The sequence below is a fragment of the Lates calcarifer genome, linkage group LG10 (assembly GCF_001640805.2).
Source record: "Lates calcarifer isolate ASB-BC8 linkage group LG10, TLL_Latcal_v3, whole genome shotgun sequence".
Lineage (NCBI taxonomy): Eukaryota > Metazoa > Chordata > Actinopteri > Centropomidae > Lates > Lates calcarifer.
In genome coordinates, this window is record NC_066842.1 from 13,036,817 (window position 1) to 13,057,175 (window position 20,359).

A 20,359-nucleotide genomic window follows, 5' to 3' on the forward strand; every position below is an offset into this window, starting at 1 on the left:
GTTTAATCATGTCACCTGGAACTTAAAGGTTTTTCAGCTTGGCATATTTCCTATAAATGTGGCCACTGCTTGACGTGCGCTGGTTAATGTAGCTGGAGGAAACATGGCAGACTGTTGACCATAAGCAGCAGAATGCAGCTTTAGGCATACTGCTTCATGTCAGCCAACAAAGATAGTAAAGACTTTTACTCCAGCTTGGATCAAAGTTAAAGTCAGACCTATATAGATAGATGTCTTTATTCATCAATTGCACAAAGCTATCTAGTTCTTGACTCTTTTTTGTCATTTATTGCTACTAGAAACATGGCTGCTAGCTAAGTTAGCCTTTTAGGTTTAAAATAAGTCAGTTGTTGTTTTTGTAAATCTTTTTAACTTGCATTAAAGTAATCTAAGAGCAAAATCAAGCCTGGTCTAATGCTACATACCAGTCTGAAATATATTTGTAAAACCGGCCCTGGCGAAGGTGACCCTTTAAGGATAATTTAAAAAGTTCCACTGATGATGGAGGCCAACTGCTGTGTCCTGATGAACCTTTCATCCCTCAGCTGGACCATCAGGGAACTGAGAAAGTGTGAGTTTGAAAGCCAGTAAATAGGTCAGACCTCTGTATGAAATGGATCAGTGTTAGATATCAGATATCAGACCCTCAGGCTGTCTCACCAAAGCCTGCAGAGCCGTATGTTGAAGCTTCTGGCTATTGCCACAAGCATGTTTCTCTTTTTTTCTCCCCCTAGATTGCCATCTGCAGCAGTGGAGATGAGGCTCAGTAGCCTGAAAGGTGCCCTGTGTGGCACCCTGCTGAGTCGTGGCCTTTATTTTGGCCTAAACACGCATGTGGCACCTTTTTCCTCTCCACCATGAATCCCGTGGCCTCGGTAAACCTCACCATGCCACCATGCAGCCTTCTCCAGGCAATCTGGGTCAGGCTCTGTCACTGCTGATTAAAAAGGGGATTTTTTTTGTCATCCACTGGGGGAGGAGCATGGGGATAAGAGGTGGGAGGAGACAGATCATAAACACAGCAGCATCACCAGCAAGCCGTTGCTACAGAAACGGACGGTTGTTAGGGCTGTTTTTTTTGTGTGTTTTTTTTTTTCGTTACTATTGGATTGAGATAGTTAGTCCTTCCTCTGCTCCTGCTGTGGAGGATGCAGCTGTCACTCTGCTTGGCCTGATCTTTACAGGGATGGAGAGCCAGGCTGCCGGTCAGGCTTCATCACGGACTTGCCGTACACTTAACTGTTCATTATTCAGTCTGAAAAATGAGCAGTCCTGACCTTGGACAAGGACTTTCCTCAGGAAATACAGATTCCCACCGTGCCTGTGGCTTTACCACAAATCCCAAGCCTCATTGATTGAGTGGTGTGTAAGTGGTTGCTCTGTGGGCTCCTAGGATTACTCAGAAGCATGTTCAGCACTTAATCCCCATATCACTGATGGTGGAGAGTGAGGGATAACAGTGCCTAATTAAATGGACTCTGATCAATAGGTGGGCAGTAATTATAATTGACTGTTTGATTCAGTCAACTTTTATTTACTCAGTGTGCAAACAGAAGGGAGTCTTAACTATAATCCAACCATGTTATGCACCATTTGATAAAATGAGGATTGGGGATTCATATTGTGATGCAATGATTAATCGCGTCATTGTGCTACAAGCGATTCCAAAATGAGTTACTGATGTTTTTAGCCGTGCTAGTGGCTCTAAGGATGATGATGTTTTCCAGTTTTCCTTTCACCCAATCTTTTTAATTTTCATTCAACTCTTTTCCCTCTTCAAAACATCTCCCACGTTTAGCCTGTCCAATCGATCCTCTTCCTCAGGATGTAGCACAATTAGTACTCCATTATAAACCAGCAGCAGACATGGTGTTGCACAGTCGGCTGTATATTGTACGTCTGCCTCTCACATGTTCTTGGAGAAAGTGGGGAAACAGGCTGTTGGCATCTCTATCCTGATAATTAGGCCAAGCCACCCGCCGAAGAAGCTGTTACCAGCTGCTGTCAAACAGTCCCAAACCTCTCCGAGCTCCTCGTCTTCAATAGAGCAGCTGCGGCTCTCCAGTGGAGAGACATGTAACGCTCTGGTCTTGTGCCCTTTCTCCTCCATGCCCCCCGTCCTACCACCCAACTGCCCAACAATGGAGACTGTGTGTGTGTAGCCCTGTCCCAGCTCCAAGCAAACATCTGAAGCAGGATTACAAACAGATCGCTGTGGCAGGGCAGAACGACAGGGCTTTGCTCTGTTACATTAACTCCTACCCACCGTCAATCCGACCCCCCAACACTGCCCCCCCCTCCACTTCGCTGACCCGGTGTTCTCGGAGTTGGCAGTCTGACCGACTCCTCTGAGCCTCCGCCATCACATCAATGCCGTGTTTGAAAACACCCCTGTTCTGTTTATTTAATCTTATGGCACAGACAGACCATCGTTATTATTGTAACAGCAGTCGCAGCTTGCATTACTGTAATATTTGAAAACCACTAGCCTTTGTGCAGAAAATCCCTGGTAGCACTGATTCATAAAAAAACTGAGAATTAAAATGTTTGTTGTCATGTCATGAACAATTACGACCAGTTCATTGATTAGGAGTGTGGATTTAAATCTGCTGGATATGAAACAAAAACAAATGAACCCCCATTAGAGCAAACTTATACTGCTGCCATTTAGGTTAATAAGGGCTTTTACTGCTTCCTGGAATAGTTGGAGTGTGATGACACAAGGTTAATTGGACTCAAAGATTAAGTCACTGCATGTCAGGCTAAAGTAGCCTAATGCCATTGACATACAAGGTAGAAGAAGGGCCTAATTACAGGTAGACTCATACACACACACACACACACACACATACATTTATATATATATATATATATATATATACACACCCCTTCATTTTTGTTAACAGGATTATTTACTATACCACAAGAAAATGACATAAACAGGTATAGGCTATGATAACAAGTAGAAGAAAAAAGTAGGATGATTACCAAGATATAACCACTGTTTCTTTATACACTTTCTCCATTTCCCTTATAGTTAGTACCTCACAGTTATATATATAATGAGGCCTTTCTTTGAAATATTTCTGAGTAAAATCCAAGTTTCCAAGAAATTGAAAGTGAAACAAAGTGCTTTTTAAACAATCATGCCCACTTTTCATTTCCCTCACATCCATTTTGTTGACTTGACCTTTTATCTGCATTCATCATCAGGATCTATTTATCTGTAAGGAGACACACAGGATATGAACGCACTCATACAGTGCTCTGCTCCCAAAGTTTAATATAATGGCCTTTCTCTGTCTTACATAATGTAAGAGGGCCGGATGTGTTTTTTTTTTTTTTTTTTTTTTGGTCAAGATTAAAAAGGCATTTATTTCCATGACAGGGCCTCACTGTTTCAGAAAACCTCTTTTCTTCTTGCCATCCCGCGGCAGTGTGTTTTACTTAAGTGATTTTTCTCTGTATTGTCATCCTATGGCTCGTGGGATGTCGCAGCCCCTGAATTATAAAATAGGGCAGAGATCTGTTGGCCACAGAAGAACCTCGGTCAGCATTTACAGTTTGTTTTTTTTTTTACCTCTGATATATAACAGGTATTATGCATTTAATGAAACAATATCAAATATACACAGTAGGGCTTCAACTAATGACCATTTAGTCCAACCAAATCTAAACCCAAAGATATTAAATTTAGCATTTGTGAAGCCTGTTGGCATTATAATGATGAAAACAGTTGATTGATGATCAAAATAATTGCTTTTCTGTCAATCAACTGACTCATTGTTTCAGCTATGACTTTTGTGTTTTAATGTATTACTCATTAAACATTAAATATTTTTGCGTTTTTGGGTTTTTAAATCCTTAAAATGTCAAATAGTATGTTACATTCTTAACATTAATATAACATAATTAAAAGTGACATCTACAAAAATATCTTGTTTTTTTTTTTATTGTGTTTGATAGTGTTCTCCCCTGTGAATTAAATATTTGTGCCATAGTTCTGCATCAGATGTTACCTCACGTGGCATTTCCTAAATCTTATTTATAGGAATAACAAGCCTCATGTATCTGACCCTATGTGAAACAGAGGCGATGCAGGCATCTGCGTAAAACAATGTTGTATTTTGTGTTAAATTACAGATGGTGGTGTGGCACAACACAAACTGCATGTACAGTCAGCTCAGTGCTAAGTCACTTTAATGTGCAGCTACATAAAAATAATCTGCTATCAGCAGTCTAGACTTATATCAGGAGTCTGTCAAAGTAGGCTGCTGATATGAGGGAGCGAAGGCCTGACGCCAACCTCCCATTTCAGGCCGCGACCTCTCGGAGGCTTAGATTGAGCCAGAGCTCGGCTTAACGTGACAGGGTGTTGAGGGGAGGAGAGCCGCTGAGAAGCCGGTGTGTGTCGGCCCAGCTGCAAGCCCTGGACGCCGCTTTGCTGTAAACCCACCTCTCATCCTCAGGGTCAAAATGCTAATAGTTTTAAACGTGTCCTTAAGCTGCACTTTTTATATAGTGACCATATGGCTTCAGTGAAACCGTTTCAACACGTGTCTGCTCCACTGTAAGTTAGAAGTTTAACTAGACAACAAGATGCTGTTTTGATGTCAAATCACAGCCAGACGTGTGCAGAGGGTCAGGTTTCACATTTTAGATGTTTTTGACGTAAGCGGAAGTTAGAGTAGGATGATCCTGATGTAATGGCATTTGAATATGAGTCGAGAGCCTACTTTAAGCTTTGGCTTCTTATTTAGGTCATGGCTGTGTAGAGTCAACAGGGTTACTATAGGGCACAGCTGATCAACAAACCAACCAACCAGTTTTTTGTAGTTTTTTTTTTTCCACACTCATTGATATAGAGCTGGACCAGTACATTGGTGATCAATCAATTTATCACCAGAGAAATTATCACCAGCTATATTGATAATGAGGTCATTTTTCAAGCCAAAATGCCTGCTGCTTTGCTGTTTGCTGATTTGTAAATTTGCAGATTTTATGCTTTTATGTTGTTAACATTTGTTCTATAGGATTTCAAAGGTTGTTTTAAAATACCCACTAAGAATTCCTGCCTTCAGTGTGAATAATGTTTTCCTTGACAACTGATGTTGACGTTGATACTAAAAGCCACTCAGGTGGGCTGAGGCTTCACTTCCTGGGGTGAAAGCTGCTGTCTAATGCTGTTAGTACTTACTTATGGATCACTGAAGATTTGGTAGCCATTAATCTCCTCTGTACCTCATCAAAATAGACTTCACCTCAGAGGTGACTTTTGCGTGACTTTTACCTATTTGTTATTAATCCTGATGCCATGACATGGGCTGACTTTACATAACAGCCATCTGCATAAACTGATGTCATACCATGTCTGACATTTGGAATTTTTTCCCAAATGTTTTTAAATCTTATTTTAGTAAAGGGATTTATTACGTCTAAATTAGCTCATTTCCTGTCAGCAGGTTTGTTTTTGTTGTTGCACTTCACAGGTTCGTGTCTCAGGCATCAGCCAAATGTCACAGAGTCTCTGAGTCTGCCAGATTAGAGTGTCAGTAGTAGTCGTCCAAAGATAGAAAGGGAAGTGTTGCCTCAGATACATATTCTTTGAGAAATGTAAGATAAGAATTTTGTCAGTTCCCCTCAGAGCACCTGAAGACCAATGACTTTGAGATGGAAATCAGATGTGACAGCGGAAAAAGTACAAAAAAGAAACCAGGAAGAGACCGGACAAGCAGATAAAATACCACCTGAATATTTCAAGTTTCATTTCACATACTAAGACCTGATATCTAAATGCACCACCTTAATGAAATGCTACTGCAAAATTACAGCAGCTTGTGAATCATGGGGAAAAACAGGACACATGCTGACGTGTGGCTCTTGAACAGCTTGAGTGGGGATGCTTAAAAAGTCCTTGCATAGCAGGAAATAAGGAGGGTGGTATTGACCTGTTAAAAGAAACCCAGAGACAAACAAGGTGTGAGATGATAAATTTGAAAAACACAAGGTCAGAGTTAAACCATCGGATGTGTGCACAGTCTTTTTTAGAGATAAAAAAACTGATTCAGGTGAATTGTCAGATGATACACTCATGTGAAAGAAGATGACACCACTTGCTGCTGCTGTTTGCTGTTAATACAACTTCTTCTGTGCATTTAATAAATTCACTTAAGCACTAACAACCTGATTTTACTAATCAGTGCTGCAGAGCATTAATCAACAAGTGGATGACTACCAGTCACTGTGATTGCATGCAGAAGTTTTAAATCCTGGACATTTTGTGGTCTGACAGATTTTCACCTGATACACAACCATGGGAGATATATGGGAGATATGCTTGTGTATTGATGGCTTCTCTCACCCTGTAGATCATTTGGACTGAAACAGGAGATGACGTTAGCAGATTGTCTGACCACCACGTATTTCCCTCTTAGGCTTGTCAGGTTCACACTCTTTAGCCTGCAGCGATAATTATCTGTCATGTTGTATTAGTGATTTTGTCAGACAGTCCTCCACACATATTTACTGTCTAGCTTGTAGTCAGCATTTCACAAAAACAGTGTAAAACTTTAATGGTATTGAAAAATATCATGATTCATACATATAATGTAATTCATACATATAATGTATATACAGATGTGCTACATTAATGCTCATGGTAACTCATGGTAGAGATGACTGCAGTGTAAACAGGCAGAGCTTCACTCCTGACAAACTATGTCATTACAGGATTTAATTGTATTATTGATCAGTCATATGAGATCATGAAAAGAGATTCTGTGTGCCTGTTTAAATTTTTTGCTACTGTAACACTGTGACACATTTTCTATACAAAGCCATAGATAAAAAGCTGTTTGTGCTTTTCCTGAATAAAAAATGCATGCAACCTATTAAAGCCAGCCCACTGCATGGTAGCAACTATTATGTTATTGTAAACAGCTGCATACTGTTTCTGTGCAGTTGATGAGCACGGATGAGGTGTGTTGACAGGAAGCAGATGGCTGGCTGTTAGGTGTGTCGTCTGACTTTTTGTCTGAGCTAAGGTGTTGTAGTAATTGTCCGAATCTTTTGTGTAACTGTCAGTGTGAGCAATGCCAGCCTTCTTCAGTGGACATGCAGGAAATGACCTGTGCAGTCTGACATCTCTGGCCTGTTTGAGTGTCTCTCCAGGGTCTCTTCAGTCTTAAAAATGTCTTTACACTTCTACACAGAGGATGTTATGACCTGATGTACATCAGGGGAGGAAGAGAGGTCTTTTGTTTGAAAGCTCTATAAATCTCTCAGTCTTTAAATTTTATTCTTACTTTTAAGGCAACCTTAAAATCTTCTGCCTTACTTATGCAGTTCCGTTGTCCCCAAACTCTTTTTTGTCCCTGCTCTCGATTGACCCCCTGACATAAATTCATGTTAATGGCCCAGAGGTGGTAGTGAGCTGAGACACTGGCTCATGGCCTTTATCTTTAGTAATCATTTAGCTCACTCTCAGTTTCAGTCTGGCCCCACATGAAAGTGGCACAAGCTGTTGTTTGGCCTCCCACATCGCAGTGTCCCTCTGCTCTTATTTAGCTCGGGGGATTACTGAGCCAACTTGAGCAGGATTAATGGAGGAGGAGAAGGAATTCCCTTTGTACAGTGAGAGCAGGAAATGAACTGAGGACGGCCCGGCCGTAATGCATCTGACATTTCGATTGCCATGAACTTTTCTGTTAACCTCACGCTGTGTTGGTTTATAATCTCAAATGCTTGGCTTCTGAAGAAACAAAACTTAGCGGGCTTTTTAAATTCCCGTTAGCTTTGTGGAGGACTTTCCATCTGTGTCAGAAGGCATTAAATCGGCCTCTCACTTGGTTCCACCTGGCTCCTCGTTAATCTCAGGAGTGATTTTAATGAGTACAGCCCAGCCTGTCACTCTTCTCATCTCCTCTGCTGTGGCTTAATCCCTGCATGGTGTTTTGGCTCAACTGTCACAAATGTATAAGATGCAGGTGCTTGTATGTGGTCATGTACTTGCATGGAAATTCTGTGTGAAAATACATAGCATGACATCAAGTTCCTTCCATAAACCATAGGCACTGCACATGAAGTACTGATTATGATCTACAGTTTGCACAAGATATAAGAGCAGCCCTCTGTGTGCTTTGAGGAGAATGCGTGGGCATTTGTATATTCAACATTTGTTTTAAGTCAATTTTCCAAATGTAGTGTGTTGGTTATGGGATGCATCTGTTGGTTAATTAATATCTGGAAAAGAACAAGCCTCATGGACAGCAGCTCTTCCAGTCTTTTCTCCTAGTCTCTAAACAAATTAGAGGGAGACAAAAACACTAGAGCCGAGCTTTGTTATTGAATTACATCTGACATGCTCCCCTGAGAGTATAATTCACGGGATACTAAAAGGCTCAGGCGAACTACAACATGAACAAATTAGTTTGTTTTGTACTTATCTCGTAACAGGACTGCTGGAAGGGAAAAGGGATTTAGAGGCAGTTTGGAAAAGTAGTGTATTACAAAGATTACCCACGGCTGTGGTTGTGTATTGTCCTTCATGGAGATTTAATGTGCTTAACTTAGGTTTTCCTTTTTTTTCCCTGTTTAATCCTGTCGTGAAAAACATGAAATATGTCCCGTTAGAGCTTGTACAGGCACAGTTGTCTTTTTTATTTTTGACCTGAGAGCAAAGGTCTTCTGTCGCAGTCAGAATTAGTTATGTGGAATGAGACTAAGAGGAAGCACTGAGGTGGATGGTGAAAGAGACATCTGTAATAAAAGTAACCAAGCTTGTCATTATATGCCCAGGGGAATCCTTCGCATGAAGCAGACCAAATCAGTTCAGATTCATGGTCACATGTCATTTATCTCCTCTGTTCTTCTCCTGTGCACAGAAGTAACTACCAACACCTCCAAAGCCAACTGATTGACATGTTATATTTTATTTGACGATTCGCCACTTTACACAGGTTATATGCCATGAAATAGTCCAACACATAATACTATACGCCCTGTCACGTTAAATAACTATACGTTGTTGTTACATGCCTTACATGTAAACAAACAAGATATAACGTGTTCATTAGCGAGTTTTAGAGGTTCTGATGTTTGTTACCTTTGGACAGAGCCAGGCTAGCTGTCTCCCCAACTCTTGCTAAGCTAAGTTAAGCTAATGAACTGCTGGCTGTAGCGTCATATTTAAAGTACTGACATGAGAGTTGTATTGAATATAAAACAAAGCAGCACATTACCCAATTTTTTTTAAATGTTCTTGTATTTGTGAACCTGGGAGGCAGTTTGCTTAGCTTAGCATGAAGACTTCAAGCTGTTTCCCCCTGTATTCAGTTTTTATCCTAAGCTAGGCTAATCATATCACGTCTCTTTGCATCTAACTCTATGAAATACTACATGAAAAGTATTTCCCAAAATGTTGAACTATTTTATTCAGTCAAACTGGACAATTTAAGACAGAAAGTCTATGATATTTAAGATTTGGTCTTTTCTGTCTTTTCATGTAGCAACTTAAAAGAAATATGTTTTACCTTTTAGCATATCAACAGTGTTGAGCTTGATACTTTTCTTGTGTTTTGACTACAAGATCCAGTTCATGCTCATGCCAGCTTAATCCCATTGTATAAGACTTGCATGCTTGCTGCATGCTGTTCCTTTGCTGGCTTTGACCTCAAGACAAAAAAGAAAAAAGCTATCAGAAATATTTTTAATTAATCTTACATGAGGACATTATCACCAACTTCAAAATTGCATGCCCCTCCTTTCTTGTTCAGACGCAGCAGATTGATAAGGAGGCATGGTCTTTCTTAGATTATTGATTTTTCTCACATGCGAGGCTCGTGCCGCGCCACAATGTTATCATCAAGGAGACAGCGTTTCTTAAAGCAACCAGGGGGCAGGCACAGATCTCAGTGGAAACATTTATCCCCTCAGTGGTATTGGACTTTGTGGGCTATAGCTAAGCCGTCATCTCTTGGAAGGTGACTTCACTAACTGAATTTCCTCTTTGAGGTTTCCTGTGGTGTGATGTTGTTGCTATGAGAAGACAACACTCAGTTTCTAAGGAAACACTCGAAACAGAGAGTGCACAGGCCTCATTTGCAACACCACAGGCAAATTTGCTAGTCACATAGCGACTGCAGCCTTGCTTCATGAAAGTGCTGTTGCACATTTTCACTGGTGTCTGGTAAACACTCCCTGATGAGCCACAGCAACTCCTCTGTATTTTGTCTGTGTGTGTTTGTGGGTGTGAATCCCTCTGCCTGTAGTACTAAGACTGTGGTTAAACGCTGTTGTTTCAGCTTAATTGTTTTAAACTTTAATTTCAGAGTTGGTGGTCTTGCATTCAGGCTGTCAGCAGAGGAAATAAGCTTCAGGCTGCTACCTACCTTCTTTACATATTACAAAACCTTGGAAACCAGCAGAAGGAAACCTGTCATGCTCTGACGCCCCCTGGACACACATCTGTATCTTTGTTCATTTCCGTGCTGGTCTGAGCATCAACCGCAAAGATGTTTCAGTCGTGTGAAAAAAAAACATTATGTTCCTATCCCACTATGAAAGCCTCTTTTCTCTTGTTTGCTGCCTCGCCTCTCCTAAATGAGCTCGTTTATACCACTTTATAGGTGCTGAGCCACACCTAACGAATCTGTGAGCCATTTCCTTTATGTGAAGAATAAACTATGATGTGAATGAGGCTACAATTATGTGAATGTGTTGACTCCCTTCCCATGTGGGTGGTCAACGCAGGAAGCAAAAAAATAAATAAAAAACGTGCATTCACTCTCAGCACTTGCAGAGACATACAAAGCTTAGTCACAGTTTCCACACTTGTTCATTAAGTGGCTGCTCCTGGCATTTCGAACAACATCTTGGTGGAGACGCCATGCTGTTAGCGCCGATGCTCAGACCAACCTCCCGCCAGTAAAAGGGGACGTTGCTAATGCTGAAAAGCAGGAGCAGGAAGCAGCGTTAGCAGAGATAAATTAATTTATTTTGATAGTAATTTAAAGCTAGCATCACTGTTCTTGTGAGTGGTCAAACTTGAGATCTGGTTTGTCACAGTGCGCCAAGATTCAGTTCAACGCTCCATACTGCAGTCTAATTATACCACAGATCACAGGACATACAGACAGGGAGAAATTTGTCTCCCAAATTGAGGCTTTGAGTCTTCGTTATCTGCCTGCAGTCTGAGTCACAGTGCCAGACTCTCACCACGCTGACAGAGCTCTAATGAGGATTTTGGATCAAGCTCCACATTTTTTATCTCCAGCTGCCCACCAGAGCAGACTGGGACAAAACAACTGGTTTCAGTTGTCAGGTGTCTCCCTCACAGTGTGCATTTGTGTCTTGTTTGTTCAGAGCATTACCCAGTGAGGGTGAGAAGGCTCAGCCATGTGATCATAGCAAGCACAGTCACCACACAGTGCCACTGCCACTGCTGCACTCGCCTCGTGGTTTTAAATGGCTGATTTGATCTTTCATGACAGCCAAAATGTTTCCCTGTTTGCTGTCATGCTTCACCCTGTACCTTCTGGAAAACCCACTAACAAGCAAGCAAGACTCAAGTTGACTCAAGTTAGAAACTTACACTGAAATCTAAACCATCTCCAGGCCTTCCTTGATGTTGATACATTTTTAAAACTGGCTCTTTCTGCATTTGTAATAAAATGTTGATTTTAAGGCATACGTGTATTTTTGAAATAGAATACAATTTGTCCCACCAGAGCTGGAAGTTTGTCTCCGTCTCACAAACAAAGACAATGAACACAATAAACACAATACAAATAGGAGACACAACATATTAATGCTATTTGGCCATTATAGTGATTGCACATGGTAAAAATGATCCCTTATACATGTATATCTTCTTTTTACCAGGGGTGTTTTACAGCATAGCACACAAAGCATCAACAGTATTATACAGAACATCTAGTGATTTCGGTTAGTGACGTACACAGTACAATATTCAGGGCTGTTCTAACAAAACTATCCTGCTTGTTTATGTGTGTCAGATGAGTGAAATTAGACCAAGCATTAAAGTTGGTACTTGTTTGTCCTCTCTGTGCAGGAATCCTCTTTTCTACGCTGGTGTTCGGACCTGCCTGTGGCTTCATCCTTGGCTCCCTCTGCACTAAATTCTATGTGGACGCTATCTTCATTGACACCAGTGAGTATAATATTTCTCCAGCATTTCATTGCTCATGTGTCTCTCTGTGAATACACGGTTCATTGACCTCCGCCATGCCTCTCCACAGGTAAGCTGGGCATCACACCAGACGACCCGCGGTGGATCGGGGCCTGGTGGGCAGGCTTCCTCCTGTGCGGTGCCTTACTCTTTAGCTCTGCTCTCTTGATGTTTGGCTTCCCTCAGTCGCTGCCGACCAAGGAGAGAGAGGAGGGGGCAGACAGCGAGCAGGTTATGCTTCCTCCCGCTCTGAGTCCAGACTATGAGACTCCAAAGCCCAGCAATGGAGTTGTGCGCAACCACGAGCCTGCCAACAGCCCCACCTGCTGTCAGCAACTCAGGGGTGAGCCTGCAAGATCCACTGTAGTACTGCAGTGTTGTCATGCAAGGAGAATTCACATTTAAATGTAAAATACATGTCATATATTAATTAATTTAAGAGGAACAAGTATTCAGCTCCTTTAATTTAGTAGGTTGTAATGTTAAAATGTAAAAATACTCCATCACACATGAAACAATTCTGTATTAATCTTGTAACTTATTAAGGCAATTACTCACACATTTTATAATTATATCACTATAATATTACATGTACATATGTAGTAAGTAAGCAGCAGGTCAAATTTGTAGCTAGTGCAGGCTGAAATAATTTTAACAATTTATTTTTTCATTCATCTATAAAATGGCATATTTATTGACTTGCCACATTTTGTGAAATATGACTAGTAACACGAGCTGTGAAATAAATAGAGTAAAAAAGTACTGCCTCCTGATATCCATTAGAGTAAAAGCATAAAGTAGTATCAAAGGGAAGAACTCGAGTAAAGTACCTGAAGAGTAATTGCACTTCAGCAAATGTACTTTGTTGCAGTTTGCTCCTCCACTGCAGCTGCTTACATGTTGTACAAGTGGGAGCACTCAACATGATGAAAATTTGTTGTTACATAAGCTACTTCATAAACCTAAACTAGTTTTCAGTCAGAATTGATGTGTCTCAGACGTGTTTGTTTTGCATGTTTTAGAACTCTGCATTTTATCCGTTATTGATTTAATATTCATATTATTTGATTGCTAACCAAATTTAATCAAATTAGATCAGAACAGGTGCCAAAAAGAAGACATGAAGGCAACAAGAGAATCCTGTCTGTCCTGTTAACCAGTATCCTGGGAAATTAATGGTCATCCTTCCTTGTTTCTTCATGCCTAGTGATCCCCAAGGTGACCAAGCACCTCCTGTCGAACCCAGTGTTCACCTGCATCATCCTGGCGGCCTGTATGGAGATCGCTGTTGTGGCTGGCTTTGCAGCCTTCCTGGGGAAGTATCTCGAGCAGCAGTTCAACCTCACCACCACCTCAGCGAACCAGCTGTTAGGTCTGTATTCAGAGAAAATGCGCACAAGCACACCCGTTCACGGCCATGCACTTTAACGTGCCAATGTAATAAACCAGTTCTGGGACATTTTCTTTTTAAGGTATGACAGCTATTCCATGTGCGTGTCTGGGAATCTTCATGGGTGGTTTGCTGGTGAAGAAGCTGAATCTGTCAGCGCTGGGAGCCATCCGCATGGCCATGCTGGTCAACCTGATATCCACCGCCTGCTACGTCTCCTTCCTCTTCCTGGGCTGTGACACGGGTCCTGTTGCAGGAGTGACGGTCTCATACGGCAACGAGTAAGAAAGTACCTGAATAAATGGCAGCATTTTGTAGTTGACACTGATAGGAGGTGAGAGCGGGAGTTGCCAATCAAATTAGATTTTAAGCATTTTGAGATATTAACAGAAGTGCTAACCCTAACCCTAACCCTTTCCTTTTTTTAAATTTATGGAATTATCTCACCTTTTCATGACTCTAAAATTATTCAAATAAAAGGGGGTGGTTGTCATTCTTAAACTGGTGACTTGTAGAATTGGTTTGCAAGTGGTGAAAAGGGGTCAGAAGTAGACATTGCTTCATTTCAAGAGGTTTACAAGCCAAAAGGTTGTGAACCACTGAGGTTGGGGTGCTATAGCTCTCACACACACATATCAGTCTGATGTAAATAGCTTAAGTGATGTTGAGCTTCTCTCTTAAAGTGCAACATAATTGCAAAGTTCTCTGGTTATAACAGTAGCTGGGAGCCCATTCTCATGATCCAAGCTGTCATTGTAACAATTAACTAATCACATGCAACTTCAGCAGATCAGGAAGTTTTATATGCAATTCAGCAGAGAAAGGTACACTTTAGATGACAATAGATAATGTATAAATAATATTGTGCGCAATACACCTGGCAAGTTTTGTGTGTTGTAATGCGCTAGGTTGTGGAATGAAATGCATTGTTACTGCCAGTGACTGGGGCACTGTGGGCTTACTTTTTATTCAGACAACTTTGTGTCATGTCATTGAGTCTATAAAAATATTTTCTATGCAGAAAGTGGCCTCATGCTCCTGGGTGCTGCACAGACTAACTATGAATGCAACAGACTGTAACCACTTGTTAGAATTTCTGGTTTATATATGGATGGATCACCCTCACTCTATCAGTTAATTCATTATAGCCAACTGTTGTGTAGAGCGGGGAATCATTTGAAAGTTTTTAATATGAGGCAAGGCGACTTTATTTGTTGCAGTATATTTAGAATGCAGAGACAATTTATAGTGATTTCCAACAAAGAACAACATTTAAATACAGTGAAAAATAGAACCAATTGATATGAATAATGTGAGATTTTTAGGAAGTACATAAAATTAAATAAAATACAGATAGACTAAATTATTAATACAGTGGAAACACAAGATATTAGTGCTGATACAGTGCCTAAGTTTAGATACCAGAATGATACTGTATAAATATACATACATAGTCTATACAACAAGCCATACAATAACTAAATAAAAACTAAAACTAGCACAATTATGATTTAAATCAGAAAATTTCTGGTTAAAGAAGTGAACAGGACTACAAATCTGTCATTTGATGCCAGCTTTTAGTACTTGACAGTTTATTTAAAATAATTATGTGTCAGTGTCATAGTATGAGACATAATAGGCCTGAGCTATTCAAGGGAGGATGAAAAAAACACAGTCTTATGAAGGGCATATTTTACACACATGTACACAATCCCTAATTAATATTGTACACAAGCAAATCCACTTGTCTAACATGCGTTACATAGAAATGTCAGGGGTAATCCAGTCCAGATTAGACAAGTGATTTAATCAATAACAGGTCTCTAGTGGAGGTCCATAAAGCTGTTGTCATTTCCTTTTATTTTGGCTCTAAGCTTCTTCGTCGGAAAAAAAAATTCTCTATATCATTGTGTTGTGTGTTGGTTTCATGGATCCAGTTAAATTGTATTTGGCAGGTTTCCAATACTTGCTTCAGATACATTTTGGTCTCTACCAAAGAGGCAAGAAGGTTTGATACCAAGGCTTATTGTTGCCTTTATTTCTCGCTACCTTGATGTGAAAGCTGTTTTTCTGTTCATATTGTGGCCAAGTAGAAATAGTGACTTCAGGCTTTTACTACTTTTCGGTCTGTCTGAACCGAACCTGCTCCCCAGCAGCTGTGCAGTACAGTTTCCATGGAGATGTTAAAAGTGAACCCATGTTAGGCTATAGTATCACTTATAAAAGGGCCAGGAGTGCTCCTTCGATTTTGTTTGTGCCTCATACAGATATAGTTGGCATTTATAGCGGAGATGGATGCTCAGGTTTTTCTGTGTGTCTCCTCTCAGGACGCTGCGGCCGGGCGAGAAACCAGAGGCTCAGTGCATCAGTCACTGCAACTGCTTCACCTCCTCCATCAGCCCTGTGTGCGGCTCCAACGGTGTCACCTACCTGTCCGCCTGCCTGGCGGGCTGCACCCGAAAAGGAAACGCTCAGACTACGTCGAATATCTCTCAGGTCTTTAACCCTGCTTTGTGATCAGTAAGAGTGATGGCACATATGAAAAATCTAATCACAATCTCTGCAAGGGATAGTTATCCACCTGATTGTGATGCAGAGAAAAATACTATTTTAATTTAAGATGCTGCAAACTTTTTTTGAGCACATAATGTTCTATATACTGTGTTTTTTAAATGTTCAAAGTAAAAAAAAAAGTCACAGTATTTCATAGTTCTGTCATCAGCTAGCACATTCTGGGCAAGTGGCACTGTGACTGCTCTGAGATCAGATGCCGACTGCAGATTAATGTCTTCTATATTCAAATCACACGCAGAGAGAGAATTGCTCTCAGCTCAGCAGCGCAAAATCTCCCTATTACTGCTGTCTCACTGCAGCAGTTTTAGCAGTAATGTTTTTTTTTTTTTAAAGTGCATATCACTTAGTTCCACTGCGTTGATTCCAGACTTTCTTCTCAATAGTAAAAAGAGTTTGCACCAGATATAACATGTTTGAAATTTACAGAACCTGACGGGATGTACTTGTATATCCACTGAGAGCGAATTCGCAACAGCGGTCCCAGGGAAATGTCCGATGCCAGGCTGCCAGGAGGCTTTCCTCATCTTCCTCTGTGTGATCTGTGCCTGCAGCCTGGTCGGAGCCATGGCCCAGACTCCCTCTGTCATCATCCTAATCAGGTGTGTTTTTTTGGAAGTAAACATATCAGGGTGCAGGGTTTGTGAAGAATACATGAACAGGTTTGGTCACTCACAGAATCCATTTGGAAAATAAAACATGGTAATTTATTCTGTCTGCTTCTCTTGAAGGACCGTGAGCCCTGAACTGAAATCATACGCACTTGGAGTGTTGTTTCTTTTGCTGCGACTCCTCGGTAAGAACTGCTGAACAGCTTTTATCAGATTCATTCTAAATACTCTGGGTCTGCCTCACACCCAGATGATCTTGTCACACACACACATAATAGCTCAGTTGGCCTCAAATGCTTGATTGGTTTTCTTTATTTCCACACAGAGAACAAATAAACTGGAGTAACCGTACAGCATTACAGTTGATGACAGTTGAAAAAAAAAAACAGAAGGAGGTGGGAGGACTAATGGAACTAAGAAAATCTAAATCAAGTTACCAAGAATCTCGTAGGCATACTATACATAAAAGAGACAGGTTGATATTATTTTTAAGGGATTTGTGTGGTGGTTCTGCCATGATTGTGTTGCGTTTGGACTCGAATAATAATATTAATTGCTAAGTCCAACATGACATAAACTTGGAGCGTTGCTGTATGGACAGGCCCTATAACTTTTATGCTATTGCCCGTCTTTTCCAAATTATTTTTGTATCACTCTTATACCTTTGTGGCAAATATGAAGCTACTGCCTGCAGCCAGTTATGGATATAAATAGACAGAGATATAATATGTGAATTGTGAGCTTCAGAGGTGCTGGTAGGCAAATTTTTGTTGCCTTCACATAGAGCCAGGCTAGCTGTTTCCGCCTGATTCCAGTCTTTATGCAAAGCTACGCTAACTGTCTGCTAGATTTAACATACAGACATGACATATACATAAAGTCTATCCTCTAACTGTTGCCAACTAAAAAAATTAACATGTTTCCCAAAATGTCTTGTGCCTATTCCTTTAAGAATGATTTAAATGTGGACGCTTTAAAATGTGTGCATAATTGCAGAGCAGTTGTTCAGGTAGTCTCATTGAGAACAAGATCTCTTTTGTAAGAGAGACATGAGTACAGCAGAGAGACAGAAAAACAAACATAGCCACACAAAACAAAAGCACATGCAGCATCAGTGACAAACACTCATCACGATGAGACATTCAAGTTTTAATATCCTCTGTAATTCATTCCATTTATAGTAGTTGTAAAGTAGTTCAGTGTTTACCTACAGTCTTGGAATAATGAAATGCACTCATTACAGTCATTTTTCTGGAAACAGAATGAGTTTGTGGGCTGTTTTACAGGTTTCATCCCTCCTCCTTTGATATTTGGTGCTGGGATCGACTCTACTTGCCTTTTCTGGAGTTCAGACTGCGGTGATAAGGGCGCCTGCCTGCTGTACGACAACATAGCTTACAGGCACCTGTACGTGAGCCTTGCCATCATCCTGAAGGGCGTCGCCTTCCTCCTCTACACCACCACATGGTATTGCTTACGCAGGAACTACAAGAAGTACATCAAAAGCCACGAGGGCCACATGACGGCAACTGAGTTTTACCCCTCTCTCACAGACGGCCCCAAACTAGTCGACAGGACAAAGTTTATATATAACCTAGAGGACCATGAGTTTTGTGAAAATATGGAGTCAGTTTTATAGTTCGTAAAGCAAGAAAAGGACAATGTGGACTTTCATATTCTCTCAAAGGAATATTTTATTTTATTCTTCTTTTCTTGAAAGGATAAAACAAAGCGTTTTTAATAAAGGCGATCTATTTAATGGCCCATTCAGGTCACAGGAGACGTTGCACTCCACTTCGCCCTCAATGTCCTCAGTAAACTTTCGAAAGGGTCCATTTTAGTCGTTTACATTATCAGCGAGGTGTTGTCCAGTGTTGCCGGTGAATTCCCGTGTTGATTTGGTGGTAGAAGACCTCTACAGTACTGTCAGGCTCAGTCCTAGTTGATTATTAGTGAGTGGACATGATGCTACTACAACTATAGTTGCCATATTGTTTTTAGGTCTGTCATGATCCCAGTGATCTGTGTGAAAAATGACAGTTTCCTTTCAGTCAGTGCACTGTGTGTTCTGTCTGTTGCTCTCAAAAATGAGATTTTGAGTAAAAAAAAAGAGTTTGGGTGGTTCTTCAGTTATTCATATTTAAAAGTTGCCAAGTGTTTACAAACTAATAGTTCATCAGTTAATGCATTTTATTTCGATGCAGGAAGGTTTCTTATAAAAGGAGAACAGAAGCACTCTGACTGTGTTATTATAGTGGCCTATTAGATGTTTTAACTGTCAGAAAATCACGTTTAATAACTTTAAACAAGATAGTGTTTTCATGTCATGATGCACTGTTCAGTTTCTTGTTCTCTTGCTGGATCATAGGCACTGTTTTTGATACTGCTTAGACTAGACTTGAGAAGTCTTGTCTCATAGGTGCAAATGTGCAATTCATATCTGACACGTCCATGTTTATTACCAGTCTTGTGTCAGATGGCAGGTTTGTTTTTCATTATAGCAGTTTGTTTCATTTCCATGTTTGTTTGTTTTTTACATCTGCAGAGTCTCTTCAGCCTAATATGTCTTAATAAGGGATTATTCAATTAAGATTGTTAATTATTTTTCTTTTGACTTTTGCACCTAGTGGAAGAGCAAAGACGAAAATCAAGAGTAATATTTTTATGTGTTTTGACATTCAAGTAAAAAAAAAAAGCATAGGAGTAATATATTTATTTCATTAGGCCCAGAATGTTTTATTATATATGTTTGAAAAGACAGTGTAAATTAAATATAATCTAATTTTCTGATTTGTGTGTGTCTGATGTCACAGAAGATTTGGGACAGTTCATAGAATGAAAGTAGTATGTTTCATTTTGGGGGAAAAAACACAATCTGTGTCTTCAAGCTAGGCCTGTAATATTTGGGAAATAAGGTTGCAGAAATGCTACATGAGGCTGTGTGTGAAAGAGAGAAAGTGAACGACACTGAATTTATTCCTTGACGTGTATTTGAGAAACTCTTTAATGCGACTCGGCACATACGACCTACTGCTACTCTACTGATCTCTCTGCAGTTACAGTTTTGACATTGTCCCTTTTCTTACACTTTTTGTATGGCAACATATCGTTTATTTTACTCTGGAAATAAATTATTTTTCAGAAAATAAATTGGAATGTGAAGGGGTTTTTTTGGCTCTATTTTTATAGACTTTGTCATTTTTATAGAACTGCTATGTCCAGTGTTATCAAAAAAAGATGAAAACAAAAGACAAAAAGTCACAGCAATATGGGACATGGATGTACAAAGGCTAAAAATATGTAAAACATATAATACAAGCATTGTTACTGTATGCATGATACTGAAGCATGATACAGGATAAAAATATTAATATAATTTATTTCCACAGTGGTTCTGGCAACCCCAAAGCATGATAACAGTAAAAGACTGCTGTGCCTCTGCAGATGAACACTCACTGCCCACAACATTAGGTACACCTGTTCTGCTCGTTAACACAAATGTCAGCCAATCACACAGCAGCAAATCAATGCATTCAGGCATGTAGACGATCTGCTGAAGTTCAAACCAAGCATCAGAATGGGGAAGAAAGGTCATTCAGG

The 20,359-nt window shown here is 40.3% G+C and overlaps 1 protein-coding gene across 1 annotated transcript in view; it reads left to right on the forward strand.

Moving 5' to 3' along the window:
• slco3a1a (solute carrier organic anion transporter family member 3A1a) overlaps positions 1–19,909 on the forward strand; it is a 34,041-nt gene extending 14,132 nt beyond the window's left edge. Inside the window, exons 3-10 of the mRNA XM_018664304.2 lie at positions 12,071–12,169; positions 12,258–12,530; positions 13,395–13,559; positions 13,660–13,858; positions 15,905–16,073; positions 16,578–16,750; positions 16,880–16,944; positions 18,046–19,909. Coding sequence (XP_018519820.1) covers positions 12,071–12,169; positions 12,258–12,530; positions 13,395–13,559; positions 13,660–13,858; positions 15,905–16,073; positions 16,578–16,750; positions 16,880–16,944; positions 18,046–18,398 — 1,496 coding nt within the window. The 3' untranslated portion in view covers positions 18,399–19,909. The remainder of the gene's footprint in view (positions 1–12,070; positions 12,170–12,257; positions 12,531–13,394; positions 13,560–13,659; positions 13,859–15,904; positions 16,074–16,577; positions 16,751–16,879; positions 16,945–18,045) is intronic.
• The last annotated feature ends 450 nt before the right edge of the window (positions 19,910–20,359 follow it).